Raw genomic sequence first — 14,905 nt, 5'->3', positions numbered from 1 at the left:
TCACAAAAGGTAACAGTTTTTAATAATAATCCTAACCTAGAAAACAATACGTATAGCTGGAATACATATAAATAAAAATAGTATTGTAGTAAATAAAAATATTTTTTATGAAATAAAAACAAAACTGAAAGAGCCTGCTCCAAGAAGTTACAATTACATTACATCTAAAAGGTGCACATAATTACAATCTATGACTAACGAAAGTTGGTAACACATCATCTTATAGTATTCTAATACAGCCAAAAGTCTAAAAGTATTACATTGAGAATTGCAAGATGGTCGCATAACTAGAGTTTTACGTAAACATATTTTTGTGATACTTATAAAATTGATTTGTGTTATTGGGCAGTGTAGCGCGTGGACGTCTTCGCACATGAGGGACTTTACGTAAAATCGACCATGCCCTTTAAGTGCTCCCCAAGTTCACAGAAAAAACAATAGTCATGACCCTCTTTTATGTATATACTAGTTGATAATCCGCATAGTTGATAATCCGCATGCGCGGAGTGAATCTTAGTTACAAACGATGGCTTCATGTTAACTTCGTTCTTTCTAAAGCAATTATATCATATCATAAGTCCAAATAGTGTTACCTGTTGTAAACATATACTATAATGATGATGCATATCGAACCAAGGTATTGATAAACTGGTTTCGTAAAAGCTCAATTAATTAAGCGTTGTTAGTTCCTACTCATATGATTTTATTAATATTTTTATATTTTTTGTAACAAAAAATTAAACTATTAATCAAAATTTTCAGTGTGATATTTTTTATTTTTTTAAAGTAATTTATAGTCGTTTAAAAAATTCAATACAAATTTAAAAATTAAAATATTCAGGTCGCAATACATTTTTAGTGAAATTTTGAAATTAACATATATGGTATATAGTTTAATTTAAGTGATATTAAATATATATATATATAATTTGATATCTATTGAATGATACTTCATATTCATATGATTTTATGATCATTTGTATATTTTTATAACAAAAAAATAAAGCCATTGTTCACCAATTTTTCATACTTTTAACAATTTAGTAATTTATAGTCGTTTAAAAAATTAAAATATATCATATAAGAAAAAAATCTAGATTTTTATTATATGGTTAATGTGATTTTTTATTTTTTAATGATATAAATTAAACAAAAATGATGGAGGATACAAAAACTATTATCATATATTTATTATTCAAAATCATTAATTGTCATATATATGTTAATCATATTAAGTAATTTCGTAGATTTTGTTTAAGGAAAAAATGAAGAATATCTTTTCATGCACTACTAATCAATATGGTAGTTAATTTAATAAAAAATAGTATAATCTACATTTAGATAGACCAACATATTTTCTAAAGATTTGAGAATCATCATAATGATAATACGTGTCTACACTCAATAGTTATAATGTTTAAGGATTAATATATATGAGATATACATCTAAGTCATGCAAATTTTGTTATATAGGCATAGTTCGTTCAACCAGCTGTAGTACTACACTAATTCAATCACGTGGGAGATGATTTCAAGTAGTGATTATTATATATGCTTAAAAATGTTCAAGTTTCTGATCGAGACATAGGCAGTCCAAAGATCATATCATTAAAATATAGGCCCATTGTAAAAAGAAAACTGATTTGTTATTTTCCCGTGAGGCCCAAATCAAATATATCGACTGTGCAATTTTAAAAATGTGGTTGTTATGTATAAAAAATTGTAACTTAAGGTGGTTACAATTTTGTCACAAAAAGAAAAATTAGTCAAAAAAAAAAAAATTAAGGGGTTACAATTTAATCAAACCGTATTATTCCTTGATCTTGAATAGCAAAGCCGTTTGATGTATGCAAATGAAATGAGGAACTTTGATGAAGCTGAAACGCATTGAACAAGGTAACTAAACATTCGATCAACCTCAACCACAATAATATATTTGAGAGGTAATCATTACAAACAGGTGCAAACGTTGCATGAGTTGCTGCTCCTAGTATTAACCTAAAACCATTATTCCACAATACAAAATCTCTATATGGATATAAATACTATAATACTACTAATAAGTAAGAACACATCATCTTCTTCTACTCCCTTCACTACCATCTAGAACCAAGACTCTAATCTCTAGCCATATCATCTACCAGTGAAAGGAGTCCTAGAAGATCAATCACCACAGACCAAACAGAGAAAGGTCAGTAAGCAGAGAACAAGGAGGTAGAAGAAAAAGAAGAAGATTCATAGCCATTGCGGTGAAGCTTTTGCCATCTCCATGCAGTCTCCAAACTCTCTTTAAGATTTGTGTGCTTAGCTGTCCAGTTCAGCTCCTCTTTAATCTTTCTTGGATTGCTGTAAACCTCTGCGTAATCTCCTGCACGTCTCTCCAAGTAATCGACCTTTATATCAACCCCTGTGGCTTTCTTGCACGCTTCCACAAACTCCTTCACCGAGCTACCTGCTCACAAAACCACATTATCTAAAGTTAGCAATCACTTCTGTTTTCGTATAATCTTTGCTGAGACTGAGAGTCCACTTGGATACCTTTCCCGGTACCAACATTGAAGATTCCAACTCTGCTAGGTTTCGCCTTTTCAAGAGCTTTAACATGAGCATCAACAAGGTCTGTCACATCTATGTAGTCACGTACACAAGTCCCATCAAGGGTCTTGTAGTCTGTTCCTTTAATCTACGGACAAAAACATAAAATAAACATCTACCAAAATTGTATGTAATGAAACTGATGATACAAAGCAAAGGGAGTGTTAATAACCTGTAGACCAGGAATGATGCCACGTGCAGCATCAAAGCAAGCACCAGAAATCCTTCCATGCTCTCTGAGTTCTGGTCTTGGAGCTTCACCAAGTCTTCCCTCAGGATCAGACCCAATCACATTGAAGTATCTAAAAGGAAAACAAGAAAGTCAGCTTCAGGGGAAGAGTTAACGAGCACATAACCTACACACACACACACAACAAAGACTCAACCACCAACCTGAGGATCATGACAGCCATATTGGATTTTTTGGAGAAGTCCAAGATGATATCTTCTGCCATCTTCTTAGCCTTTCCATAAGGATTAATAGGAACCTGAGGAGTCTCCTCTGTTATTGGCATCTTCTCAGGCTCTCCATAAGTAGCGCATGTGCTTGAATATATCAAAGTCTTCACACCATGAGCAGCCATAGTCTCTAAAACCACCAATGTGTTTGATGTGATGTTGTGGTAATACCTGCAAATGAACAAAACACCAGCTACTATACATGCTTCTAATCCATTTAGAGTGTAAATGTAAACTCTCTTTTGATGATAATATACTCACTTGAGAGGAAACTGTGTGCTTTCCCCAACGTAAGCAACAGCTGCGAAGTGCATCACAGCGTCAAATGCATTCTCTGAGAATATTTTGTTTACCTGAAAGAACTTGTTAAGAAAACAAAAATTGCTACTCCCTCAGTTTTTATTAGATGATGTTTTAGAGTTATGCACATAGATTAAAAAAACATTTATCTTTTTACATTTTCTACACAAAAACATCAAAATTATTCACCTAGCTAACTTCAAATCAACCAATAACAAAATAGTTTTCATAAAATAAATGGTCAAACAACATAAAAAGGTAATAAATTTTACATTATAAATTGAAAACTTTATATAATTTCGAACAATTTTTTTTTTTAAACGTAAAGTATTAAAAACGGAGAGAGTATTAATTTTCAGGGGATTATATCTAGAATTAGAATCAAGGATACAGCATGTGCATCTCCAAGATCAGCGTATATGAACTGAAGCCTTCCAGGTTCTGGAAACAGCTGCTGAAGTATCTTAACTGCACCGAGGTTGCCACGTGATAGATTGTCCTGCCAATGAAGAATGATGAAACACTGATCACAAGAGCGCATAGGTTTAAGTAAAGGCAATGAAGAAGATATATAATATATACCACGATGGTTACACGGTATGAGTCTCTGAGAAGGCGTAAAGCTGTGTGTGATCCGATGTATCCTGCACCACCAGTGACTAGAACGTGGGTGACTCCAGGCTCATGTTGAGAGAACTGAAAGATGGAGAAAACATACAAACCACTCAAGAACATTTTTGACTAGTAAAAAATGAGAGATTGTATCAAGAACATTATGAGAAGTAATAATACCACGCTTGGGGTATCGAAAGTTGGAGACTGCTTGAGCACTAGAATGCACATTGCTGTTAGGGAAATAACCAAAACAATCTTCCCCGTGTAATCATTGTTCTTCTTCTGGTCTGCGTAATCTAATCCTACACTCCATAAACCACCAAGATGTGTGAATTTTTGAATCCAAAAGTTAAGAAAAGATTCTGGAGCTAGCAACCTCTCATTCAACTTATCAACTAATGATGAGAAAGATAAGCTAAAAAAGATTCAAAAGAATGAAAGCATTAGTACTGTGTGTCCATCTCTCTCACCTTCAAAAGACATGGATCTGTTTTGCCTGCCTTGGATTCTTGCTCTACCAAGATTCAGCATTTTTGATTCCGAAAGCAAAAGGTTTTTTTTTAGTTCAGCTGCAAATGTCGGTCATTAAAAATGATAATAATATATAAAAACGACATGCGCGTACAATCACACCGACACAAAGACTAAGAGAGAGACTTCCTAATGAAACAGACAAAATGTTGACGAGCAAGCAAGCAACCGTGAAACGGTTCTTCACAACTCCAAAACCAATAAGACACACAAGAGAGAAAGAGAGATGAACATACTTGATAGAGAGAGAGAGATAAAGACTTGAATTTTTTTTTGTGGGTTCTCTTTAGAAAGGTGAGGTGATGTTAGTAGTAATGGCGCCTTTACGGTGAAAGCGAGCCAAGGGAACACATGACAAGAGATGTAATAATTTAATTCAAAATTGATTTAACTTTATTTTGATAGAAGAGAACAGGGGGGAGCGAATGAGGTTGCAACAGATATAATAAGAGACGCGGTGATTGGAACACGGAAGCTCCGGCAGCTGTGAGAACCGACAAACACGGTTGCTGATTTGTCGGCAAAAAGTTTCTACGTGGTTTTCACTCTATGGCCAACACTTTACTACCAGTTTGACCAAACTTTTTATTATACTACTACAGTACAACATTTTTGAAAACAAATGTAATCAATCTAATTATTTTTAATTAGAACAATAACATGGGAGAGTTTACATCTTTCGTTATGTATACTTTTGGATTTCTTCTCGGTCATAACTTTTGTTTTAACATCTGATTTCTATCATAACTATAACGTTCACTTTGATTGCCACCTTATGATATGGATTTTTTTTTGGTATGTAACTGGTTTAACGATTGATTACCTAAACAATTGTTTTGACTCTTGCTTCCATGAAAACATCTTTTTTTAGCTCAACATCAACTTTTATTAACCTCTTAATTATCCATATAAAGGTTTATCAACCTCCACTAGAACCACTACAGATTTTAACCACAATGGCATACAGTATAACCTGGGAACATTGAATAGTATGTTGTGCAACATACTCTTGTAATAGGTTTGCAATGATTAACTGCAATTTTAAGTGGTGATAGTCTAGTGGTGATTTTTTAGACACAGTGTTTACACATATCAGTTATGGATTCGATTTTTTCTAATAATTATATTATCATTATTTGGCCGGTAAGGATGTCAACTAGGCGGGTTGTCCATGGGCGGTCCGTGTTCAAATTATTATGGATTAATATGGACACACTCATAGTAGACCAAATTTTAAAAGGATAAGACCATCTGAATATTGGACATCCCAAATAGCTAAAATATATAGGTTTAAGAAATTAAGAAAAAAATTACAATTTTACTTTGTCTTACCAAAATAATAAAATCGAGTTTTCGCCAAAAGCAAAAATCGTAATTCCGTAAAAATTGCATTTTCTCCGTCAAAACCATAAAATCGTGTTTTCTCGCCAAAACCGCAAAATCACAATTTCCCGTTAAAATTACCTTTTCTCAGTCAAAACCGCAAAACCATGTTTTTTCTGCAATCGAAAATCATATTTTTTCATCAAAATCACAAAATAAAATTTCTCGTCAAAAATTCAAACTACAAAACAATAAAGTTTAAGTCTATAATAATATATATATGAATTTTAGTATACTTCCATCTTTGACAATAAAAATTAGGTTATTTGTACTAAATGGGCATTTGGACCCCATGACAATCCAACTAGTCATGGTTCTTTTTGGATATAATCTTATTTGAATATGGTCCTATTTAGGTGTCGACCAAAATTGTCCAGCAAAAATACATTCTCAAATATCCGAATCCGCCTATTTGACATTTTTATTGGCAAGTTTGGATTTGGACTTCGGCCTAAGTATATGGTAGATCGTAACAGACGAGTAGTTCAAACTCGGATTATATGTTATGGTACGCTTTCGGAACTCTCAGCAGTAAGTGATTTATAAAAAGAAAGAAAAAAGAAGAGTTTTGGTTTCACTTTCACATAACGTTCCTATGTTTGGGCTTGTTTTTTAATTGGGCTTTTTTTTTTGAAGAAATCATGTAATCCCGCTGGACCCATATATTTCAAATAAAATCCATGAAAATATCTCACATTCACATCCTATAAGATAGTTAAAGGGTGTCTGGTCCGCCAGTTAAATTCATGACCGCATACCGAAAATGGAAGCATCATCTCATCTCTTTGCACTTCACTCGCGTCTTCTTCATACACCTTCTCCGTTGTTCTGTAACATCCTCTCTCCATAGCTCCCTAACTCAATTTCTGACATTGTTGACATTATTATCCTCGTGTTTCATTATAGTCGCACCAAACCGGAATCGAGTTCGTATTCGGGCCAAATCATGTCCGGAGAATCAGAGCTTCGACTTGGATACTACCAACAAAACCCAGGTTTAATAAATCGATAAACTACTACCCTTCTTCCTGCAAATATTATTCTTGTTGGTACTCTGTTCTTGTGGTAACTGAATGCTTCAAAAGTTACAAGCTTTTTTTTTGGTTATCTGTTTTTACTCTGTTTTAATTTATACTGATTCTTAAAAGCTGTCTAACTTGTAGCTGAGAATCTAATAGTTATGCTAACATTTGGATTTGCTAAGTAAGTAAATTCTGGCTTTGTGTTCTTTGACTGCAGGGGGATGAAAAATCGATGTCACGGAGACAGTGGATGACGACATGTGTTTGCTTATCTCCAGCTTTGATCACCAATGCTTACACATTTGTCTCTGTACAAAGCGCAGAAGCTTTAGACAAGAAACCAGGAGTTTGCCGTAACTGTCAGGGCATTGGTGCTGTTCTTTGTAAGTTACACTTCTTCGCTTCTTCTTATGTTCAACAAGGCAAACAAAAACATGCTCGCTATGATTACTCTGTTTCGTGTAAGATGACATCTTGCTATGTTTGTTTAGGTGATATGTGTGGGGGTACAGGAAAATGGAAAGCTCTCAACCGAAAACGTGCCAAAGATGTTTATGAGTTTACTGAATGTCCTAACTGCTACGGTTTGTCTTCTCTTTCCCAATACTTCTTTAGTTTTGGTTTCGTTTACCTGATTTATTTGGTGGCTACTATTTGCAAACAGGTCGAGGCAAGCTTGTGTGTCCGGTCTGTTTAGGCACAGGCTTACCAAACAACAAGGGTCTTCTCAGAAGGCCTGGTGCTCGTGAGCTACTCGACAAGATGTACAATGGTCGGCTTCTCCCCAATTCGTGAGCAGGTTTAGGTCCTTTACATCTCCAAATGTTAAGAGTATTGGTTCCTTTACTAGTTTAAGGCTTGACACGCTTCTCTCCCTGATCCTTCTATCTCTTGTAACTCTCGCAGATTGTTTTTACAAATCTGCTTTTAAGCACAGGCCAATATACATGATTATAGAAGGATGTGATACAAGATGATGTTTTGTAATGATATGCTAGCTTTGGGGTTGTACATTCTTATAAACCTATGTAAACTCATAACCTAACAATGCCTTAGCGGTAAAAATTAGTTTCAAACCAAAAACCATGCTAGATTCTTGTGAAAGAAAGGGGGATTATCTAACATCATAATCCCAAAACCGAACCAATCTTCATTGGCCTTCACGCATCTTAGACACCAGTCTCTAAGTGTAATCATGAGCGAGATCAACCTTATTACAAGATATAAAGAGAAGTTAGTATAAAAATACGTAGGAAATGCAGTGCTATCTACACGCAACTTGTAAGACTAAAAAAACTACATCAGTACTTGAAACAATTCATGCAACAACTCTAGTAAAACGGTTCAGCACATATGCATAGCCATGAAAACTTACAACACTTGTTTATGCCTTGTAGACCTTTGTATTCATGTCTTTTTGGCCTTGGTTACTTGCGCCATTTAGGCCTTGTCATGCACATATACTTATTCCCTTTAGTCTCTCATCGACTCACACTTACGAAGCTAGCCTTTTGGCTTATACAATCACACTTGTTCTCTTTATTCCTCATTACACTTGACACACATTTACTATCACACAACAATACTGGCCGTGTTTAAAATTGAAAAAAAAAACTAAAAAAAATAGCCATAAGTAATTGTTTACAAAAGGATTTCAGATGACCAAAAAAAACAATAAATAAGATAGTGAAATGTAAATGCTAAAGAGTGATATGTAAGTATGTTAAGCATGCATTCGGTTTTGATATAATTAGACGAATTCAATGAGCTCTAACCAACCTGCATGGGAGACACATGTTCATGTGCATGCCTCTATATTTATCAGATTTAATTAGTCAATTTTCATCTTTCTCTTTTTCTTCAACCAATTATAATGTTAAATGACTTTCTTATTGGAAAGTATGCAACAGCCAACATGCGATACACATGCACTGTAGTTGTTAAATCAGTCAACCTAGTTTAGAATGGTACACATATTTGGCACCAATTAATTGTATTTATGTGTGTGGTTTAATTTTGTCAATAAAATTACTGCAATTTACAATATGCAGGTACATGGCTGGTAAAACATACTGATAAATTTTAAAATAAATTAAAAGAACGTTAATTTGTGTGAAAAAGTCCTATATATACTCATACTAAACATCTGCTATTGCAACAGATAGAACCATACAAGAAAAAAACACACTCATAGACGAATGACTTCTTCTGCAACCACTTTAGCCTTAACACTAGTTCTGATCTTCCACCTCTCGCCGGAAACAACAGAAGCTCGCCATATCAATGATCAGAAGCCTTCCGATGAAATGAAATACCTCTTTCCACCTGGGTTGCCCTTCACCGGCGTTCCTCCGTTACCGTCACTCTTTCCTCCTTTCCCTGGAAACGTTCCACGTTTTCCGTTTCCGTTACCGTCACAGTCATCACCTCCGGCACCACTTGGTCCACTTCCCGGTTTCCCTGGCGTTACCTTTCCTCCCCTGCCATTCCTGACGCCACCACCTGAGTGATTCTATAGGTTAACGCTGCTGCTATTATGATAAGTATCCCGTTGGAATAAACTATGTACGTGTAACGTACACATGGTACTATGGATCATAATCATGTGTACTCGATGATATAAAATATTAGTGTTTTATTAAAGTTATTAGTGTAAAACAATGTTGATCTATATAATAAATAAATAATTCGACTTGAGTTCCTAGCAACGGAAATTTTCCCCTCGATCTCTTTTACTCTTTCGTACTCTCATGTCCATGAAGTTTACGAGTGCTAGCTAGTGATGTGAAAACAATAAGTAAAAATGAATGTATACATTAATTCAAAATAAAATAAAATGTGTGAAAACAACCATGTACCTTATAAGTAAAAATGAATGTATACATTAGTTCAAAATAAAATAAAATGATTGTACACATTAATTGTATTTTTGAATGGCTCAAGTTGAATACGTTGCTTTCATAGTTTCAAAGTAGTTCTAGTTGATATATATGTTTGATAGTTGATATTTATGTTTGATCCAAACCATGATATTTGGAAATAGTTTCTCTCCTACTTTTCACCAATTCTTGCTTCTCTTATCCTCAAAGTCAAAGATCATGAAACTTATATGAGTGTTTTGATCTGTTTTTCATTTAACCAACTATTTTAACATAGGAATGTAAGTGATGGATCTTACACTTCACAGTTTTACAATTTGTATCCTTAGTATTAAAAATGTTAATGTTATAGAATAGTTGTCAGAATTATTTTACAAGGTTTATTTAGTTTATTATGCATAGCATTTTACATTTACTTATATCACTCAGAATCAAAATAAGGATTCCCGTTTAGTTTACGTCGGCTGCTCTTTGAAATCTGATGGAGATAGAGGTCATTGTTATGTCTTACACTTTTCTGAGAGGTCTTGTTGGTTCCATTACAAAAACCATTTATTGGATCAACCCTTGTTTCATTGCCAAGTACCACATGTTGGTTGTTGTCTTGTTGAATGGAGACTGGAGTCAGGACTGCATCTAGCTCACCACATGCTGCTGCTATTAGTCCTGGAAACAAGAATTGTAACTGATTCAAAGTTGCTGAAAAGATAAAAATGTTTGGAGCTTTTGCTATATATATCATAACAAGAACTCTGACCTAAGAACAAAGGAGATACTTTCCCGGGTCTTGATTTGAATTCAGGATGGAATTGAGCACCAATGAAAAAAGGGTGGCTTGGTACTTCAACAATCTGTTATATCACCCAACAAAAAAAGAAAGATTCATATAACAAAACCGAGTTTAAATTAGTTTAACGGTTTTAGACAAAACCAACCTCTATGCGTTTGCCAGTTTCATCTTTTGCAGCGAACGAGAGACCTGCTTTCTCGAGGCATACAGCCATATCAGGATTCACCTGCACGAAAAGAAGTTAGTTTCTTGTGCGTCAAGAAACCTAAATGTGTATTCAGATGTCATTACTACCTCATATCTATGGCGATGCCTCTCATCAACAAACTCTTTGTTCCCATATCTGCAAGATCCATAGAGTTTAATTACATAAGTATTATTCTAAAATTCGTTGAGTGATTTTGGATAGGTGATGGTTTCTTACAGTCTTGCAGATATGCTGTCCTTGACATGGAAGTAAGCTCTTCTTGAGCCTAATCTCATTGTTCCTCCCATGTGAGTCGTGGAGCCCTCAGGCATGAAGACGATGCATGGATGATTGGTTTCGGGTTTAAACTCTGTGCTATTTGCATCAGGCAAGCAGAGAACTGAGCGTGCAAACTCGATGACAGCGACCTGCATCCCAAGACAGATACCTAGGAAAGGGATGTTGTTTTCTCGAGCGTATTTTGCTGCAAGAATCTTCCCTTCCACTCCTCTATTACCATACCCTCCAGGGATAAGAACTCCATCTGCACCCTGAAGAAGAAACACGCCTCTTGAGGCTTCTCAGAAGTGTATTAAACTACTAACATTTAAAAAAAAAATTGTTAAGCAAACCTTCAGTAACATCCACGCAGCCTTGTATGCGGATGAGTTCTGTCCGAAAGAAACACAGATTATGCTTTAGAGTTTTCAAGAACAAAGCAGAAGCATGAATGAAATTAACCAGATATGTGTGTACCTCTTTCATTGTGGTTTTCTCAAGATCAGGAGATGGAACCAAATCAAGTACAAGCTTTTTGCCAAAAGCCACAGAAGCATGCATGAGGGCCTATACAATTTAACCAAAAAGCAATGAGGTTCAGGTAAAGAACTCACTTATTAAACCATACCAATTAAGAGAATAATGAGCCATGGGAGAAAGTGATGACTATGTATAAGTTTTACCTTCGAGACTGATAGATATGCATCTGAGAGGTCTGTATATTTCCCCACCACAGCTATTCTCACCTGTAAAAGTTGACTTGGTGGAATTAGAAAGACACATTGAGGCTATATACTGTGTGATTTATTTGGTAGTGAGACCCACCTGTACATGTAAGTTGTCACTAATTTCCACCATTGAAGCCCATTTTTCTAAAGAAGGTTCTTCAGCTATTCCAGCAAGGTTCAGGACTTTTGAGATTGGTTCATGAGCATTCTGATCCTGTTTCAAGGAGCAAACAGAAGTGTTGCCTTCGATGAGTTTCTTAATAACTTACAAGATAACCTGGTCGTTGAATAATGATACCTTGAGCAACAAGGGAATGTGCCAGATGTTGTGAACATCATGGAGAGATAAGATATTCTGCACCTGAAAATAACAAGCATTGGAAGCTTATTAGAAAAACAAGAAGTCCAGAGATTTCAAGTAAACTAGACAACAAGAGGGAACCCATCATACCGGAACATAGCAAAATCGAGATAGCTTTTCTTTTACATTCTCTTCAAGTACCTACCGGAGAAAAAAAAAAGAGAATTATAAGAGTTTTGATTATGTATAGTAGAACAAGAGGAGATGACACCAAGATGAGCAAGTAAACCTTTGTGCTTCGGCAAGCTATAATATCAGGTGACAAGCCCAGTCCTCGTAGATCTCTAATGCTGTGCTGTGTTGGTTTTGTTTTCTGAAGTAACAAAACAAATTTAAGTTTCTCCAAGACATATAATATATACTTCATTACTGTAAATATATATACATACCTGTTCACCAACAACACTGAGCACAGGCACAAGGGTGACATGGATCAGACAGAAATTCTCAGGTCCTGAACATTGAAGCAATTTCAATTAGATTGATATCTTAAGATTTGTTGTGAAAATCCCCGAACAAAACTCAAACAAACAAGAAAATTGGAGACCGGAACTTGATGCAAATAAAAATGTTGCTTTTTACTGGTGCATCGAGATTTAAGTCAACTTCCAGAATTAAAACAATATCGCAAATGATGTTAGAGAAGGAAATTTTCTTACCTACACTGTATGATAATTGGCTAAGTGCATCAGTGAAAGGCCTAGATTCATTATCTCCTAGGAAACACAAAGATTTCTCTGTTTAGATAAACATAAGAAGCAAACAAAGATATCGAAAATTTTGATGTTGTTCTTTTGGGTTTATTTTTACCTATAGTTCCACCTAATTCGATGATGCAAACATCAGGAGGACCTTCCTTTCCATCTACAGGAATCATGGCAACTCTCTCCACCCATTCTTTTATTGCATCAGTGACGTGAGGAACAATCTAGTTTCATTACCAACCAAAACTCAAAACTCTAGCTTATGGAAAAAATAAAATAAAATAAAATGTTAGAACTTTCTATTGTTTACCTGAACAGTAGTTCCTAAGTAATCTCCTTTCCTCTCTCTATCCATTACTTGCTGTGGCAACAATAGATGTTTTGTGAGTTGTTGCACATAGATCCTAAGTAACAAAAACAGAACATTATGTACTTAACCTGCTGAATCTTTCCAAGAGTGATATTGTTATCTCGGGTTAGTGTGCAACCTAGAAACCTCTCGTAGTTTCCAAGATCAAGATCCACCTTTTGTCCAAGCCCATCAAACAAAGGTCTTTTAAGTCTTTAAATCCAAAATGGTAGAAGAAGACAAACAAGTTGGTTTCTTATTTACCTCACTGCCATCCTCTAAGACAAACACTTCACCATGTTCATAAGGAGATATGGTTCCAGCATCATAGTTAAGATATGGATCTAGAGATGAGTATGAGAAAAGAAGTTGGTTGCTCCGTAAGGAAATATCACTATATTGAACACAATGAAAGAAAGATCACCTATTTTGATACAAGTAACACGAAGACCACATGATTGAAGAAGAACACCAATACTACTCGCTGTGATTCCTTTTCCTAATCCACTCACAACACCTCCTGTTACAAGCACGTACTTCATCTTCTTCCTTTTTCCTGAAACACACAGACAGAGCGGGTGGGTACCAGGACGGGAGAGACAAGAGGAAACAGTATGTGTAACACAGAGGGCTAAAGAGAAAAGCCAGAAGCCTTGAAGCTTTGAGTTTTATCTTACCAAAAGTAAAGAAAAAAATATATTTTAGAGCCCAACAGATTCTATGATGCTATCTCAAACCAAACATGTACTTGGTTATAAGGGAGAAGGAAAATGAAAGCAATTTATAGGGGAAGATGAAGCAGTGGCAATTTCCCTTGGCTACCTAATTAACTTAGATTTAATTTTTTTTTTAAATATATACTTTTACATTGAACAATAAAAGACTTAGAAAATCTTTTATCAAAAAAAAAGACTCTAAAGATACAATTATTATAAGCCAGATTGTATATTGTTATTTGTGTCCTTGACATTATAATATCTTTTATGTTTATCAGCCATATGTATCTATTCTTAATGGTAGGCATTTATTAAAAATCTAAAGCATTTATAATGATGGTGGATATGAGGAAAATTGTTAACATTGCATGTGTTTAGCTTAGCAGTGTTGCCATTTAACAGGCATATCTTTTTATTGAACATTTAATATTTTTGTGATCTGAAAATTTAAATACCAAAACTAGAGACATAAAGAAAATTCCAAACAAAAAGGAAAGTTCAAAAGAAAGACTAATCAAATATATATATATATATATATATTATAATTATTAAACGTAAATGTAAAGTCAAAAACCATTGTTCAAAATTCTTATTTACTATTGTTGGATTCTAAAAGCAAATGCCACTTTTCAAAAATGTAAAACTAGTGGCGTTGGACTTTACGTTTTTTTGTGGTATAATAGAGAAAGATCACTATTTTTTCTCTATATTTTATTTTAAAATAGATTAATTATATTATAGAATTAGATTTGCTTCAAAGATTTAATTCTATAGAGTTTTTCTAATATAAAGTAGAATATCGAAGATTGTAACCACTTTACTCTAAAAATATAGTAAAAATATAATATATCTCTATATTTTACTCTATAATAAAGTAATTTAATTATAAAGTTAAACCATTGAAGTATATCTAACTTTATCATAGAATTATTTATTTAAAAGTAAAATATAGTAAAGAAAATAGTATTCTACTGAAGATGGTCTAAGATAGTTTTTGCTAACCACGT

At 34.4% G+C, this 14,905-nt stretch overlaps 4 protein-coding genes across 6 annotated transcripts; 2 read left to right on the top strand and 2 right to left on the bottom strand.

Moving 5' to 3' along the window:
- Positions 1-1,859: 1,859 nt before the first annotated feature.
- On the bottom strand, positions 1,860-5,135 carry LOC125609337 (putative UDP-arabinose 4-epimerase 2). Its single transcript, XM_048780660.1, has 10 exons — positions 4,737-5,135; positions 4,440-4,538; positions 4,147-4,271; positions 3,937-4,050; positions 3,746-3,853; positions 3,316-3,407; positions 2,989-3,225; positions 2,768-2,897; positions 2,539-2,683; positions 1,860-2,452 (listed from the first exon to the last, which is right to left on the bottom strand). The coding sequence occupies exons 2-10, from the start codon at positions 4,498-4,500 to the stop codon at positions 2,193-2,195; spliced, it is 1,272 nt and encodes a 423-aa protein (XP_048636617.1). The 5' UTR covers positions 4,501-4,538; positions 4,737-5,135; the 3' UTR covers positions 1,860-2,192.
- Positions 5,136-6,587: 1,452 nt separating this feature from the next.
- Positions 6,588-7,988, top strand: LOC111210398 (protein PHOTOSYSTEM I ASSEMBLY 2, chloroplastic-like). Of its 3 annotated transcripts, none has more exons than XM_022710755.2 (5): positions 6,588-6,713; positions 6,790-6,878; positions 7,123-7,288; positions 7,397-7,489; positions 7,570-7,988. In XM_022710755.2, exons 1-5 carry the CDS (start codon positions 6,647-6,649, stop codon positions 7,698-7,700), a joined length of 546 nt encoding a protein of 181 aa, XP_022566476.2. In that variant the 5' UTR covers positions 6,588-6,646; the 3' UTR covers positions 7,701-7,988. The 3 variants fall into 3 exon arrangements, with proteins under 3 accessions (XP_022566476.2, XP_048636616.1, XP_048636614.1); XM_048780659.1 differs by having other exon boundaries at positions 6,616-6,878; positions 7,570-7,704; positions 7,812-7,988; XM_048780657.1 differs by having other exon boundaries at positions 6,616-6,878.
- Positions 7,989-8,685: 697 nt separating this feature from the next.
- LOC125609336 (follicular dendritic cell secreted peptide-like) lies at positions 8,686-9,599 on the top strand. Its single transcript, XM_048780656.1, has one exon. The coding sequence runs from the start codon at positions 9,104-9,106 to the stop codon at positions 9,413-9,415; it is 312 nt and encodes a 103-aa protein (XP_048636613.1). The 5' UTR covers positions 8,686-9,103; the 3' UTR covers positions 9,416-9,599.
- Positions 9,600-10,108: 509 nt separating this feature from the next.
- Positions 10,109-13,923, bottom strand: LOC125609335 (CTP synthase 1-like). Its single transcript, XM_048780655.1, has 20 exons — positions 13,860-13,923; positions 13,607-13,738; positions 13,447-13,526; positions 13,272-13,358; positions 13,144-13,194; positions 12,940-13,057; positions 12,789-12,845; positions 12,519-12,583; positions 12,359-12,442; positions 12,220-12,270; positions 12,067-12,129; positions 11,866-11,982; positions 11,724-11,786; positions 11,518-11,607; positions 11,394-11,432; positions 10,999-11,312; positions 10,869-10,917; positions 10,720-10,800; positions 10,542-10,635; positions 10,109-10,450 (listed from the first exon to the last, which is right to left on the bottom strand). The coding sequence occupies exons 2-20, from the start codon at positions 13,722-13,724 to the stop codon at positions 10,206-10,208; spliced, it is 1,866 nt and encodes a 621-aa protein (XP_048636612.1). The 5' UTR covers positions 13,725-13,738; positions 13,860-13,923; the 3' UTR covers positions 10,109-10,205.
- Between the last annotated feature and the right edge of the window lie 982 nt (positions 13,924-14,905).

Source organism: Brassica napus, chromosome A5 (genome assembly GCF_020379485.1).
Source record: "Brassica napus cultivar Da-Ae chromosome A5, Da-Ae, whole genome shotgun sequence".
Taxonomy (NCBI): domain Eukaryota; kingdom Viridiplantae; phylum Streptophyta; class Magnoliopsida; order Brassicales; family Brassicaceae; genus Brassica; species Brassica napus.
The sequence above is the reverse complement of the archived record's forward strand: the minus strand, read 5'-3'. Positions and strand labels throughout refer to the sequence as shown.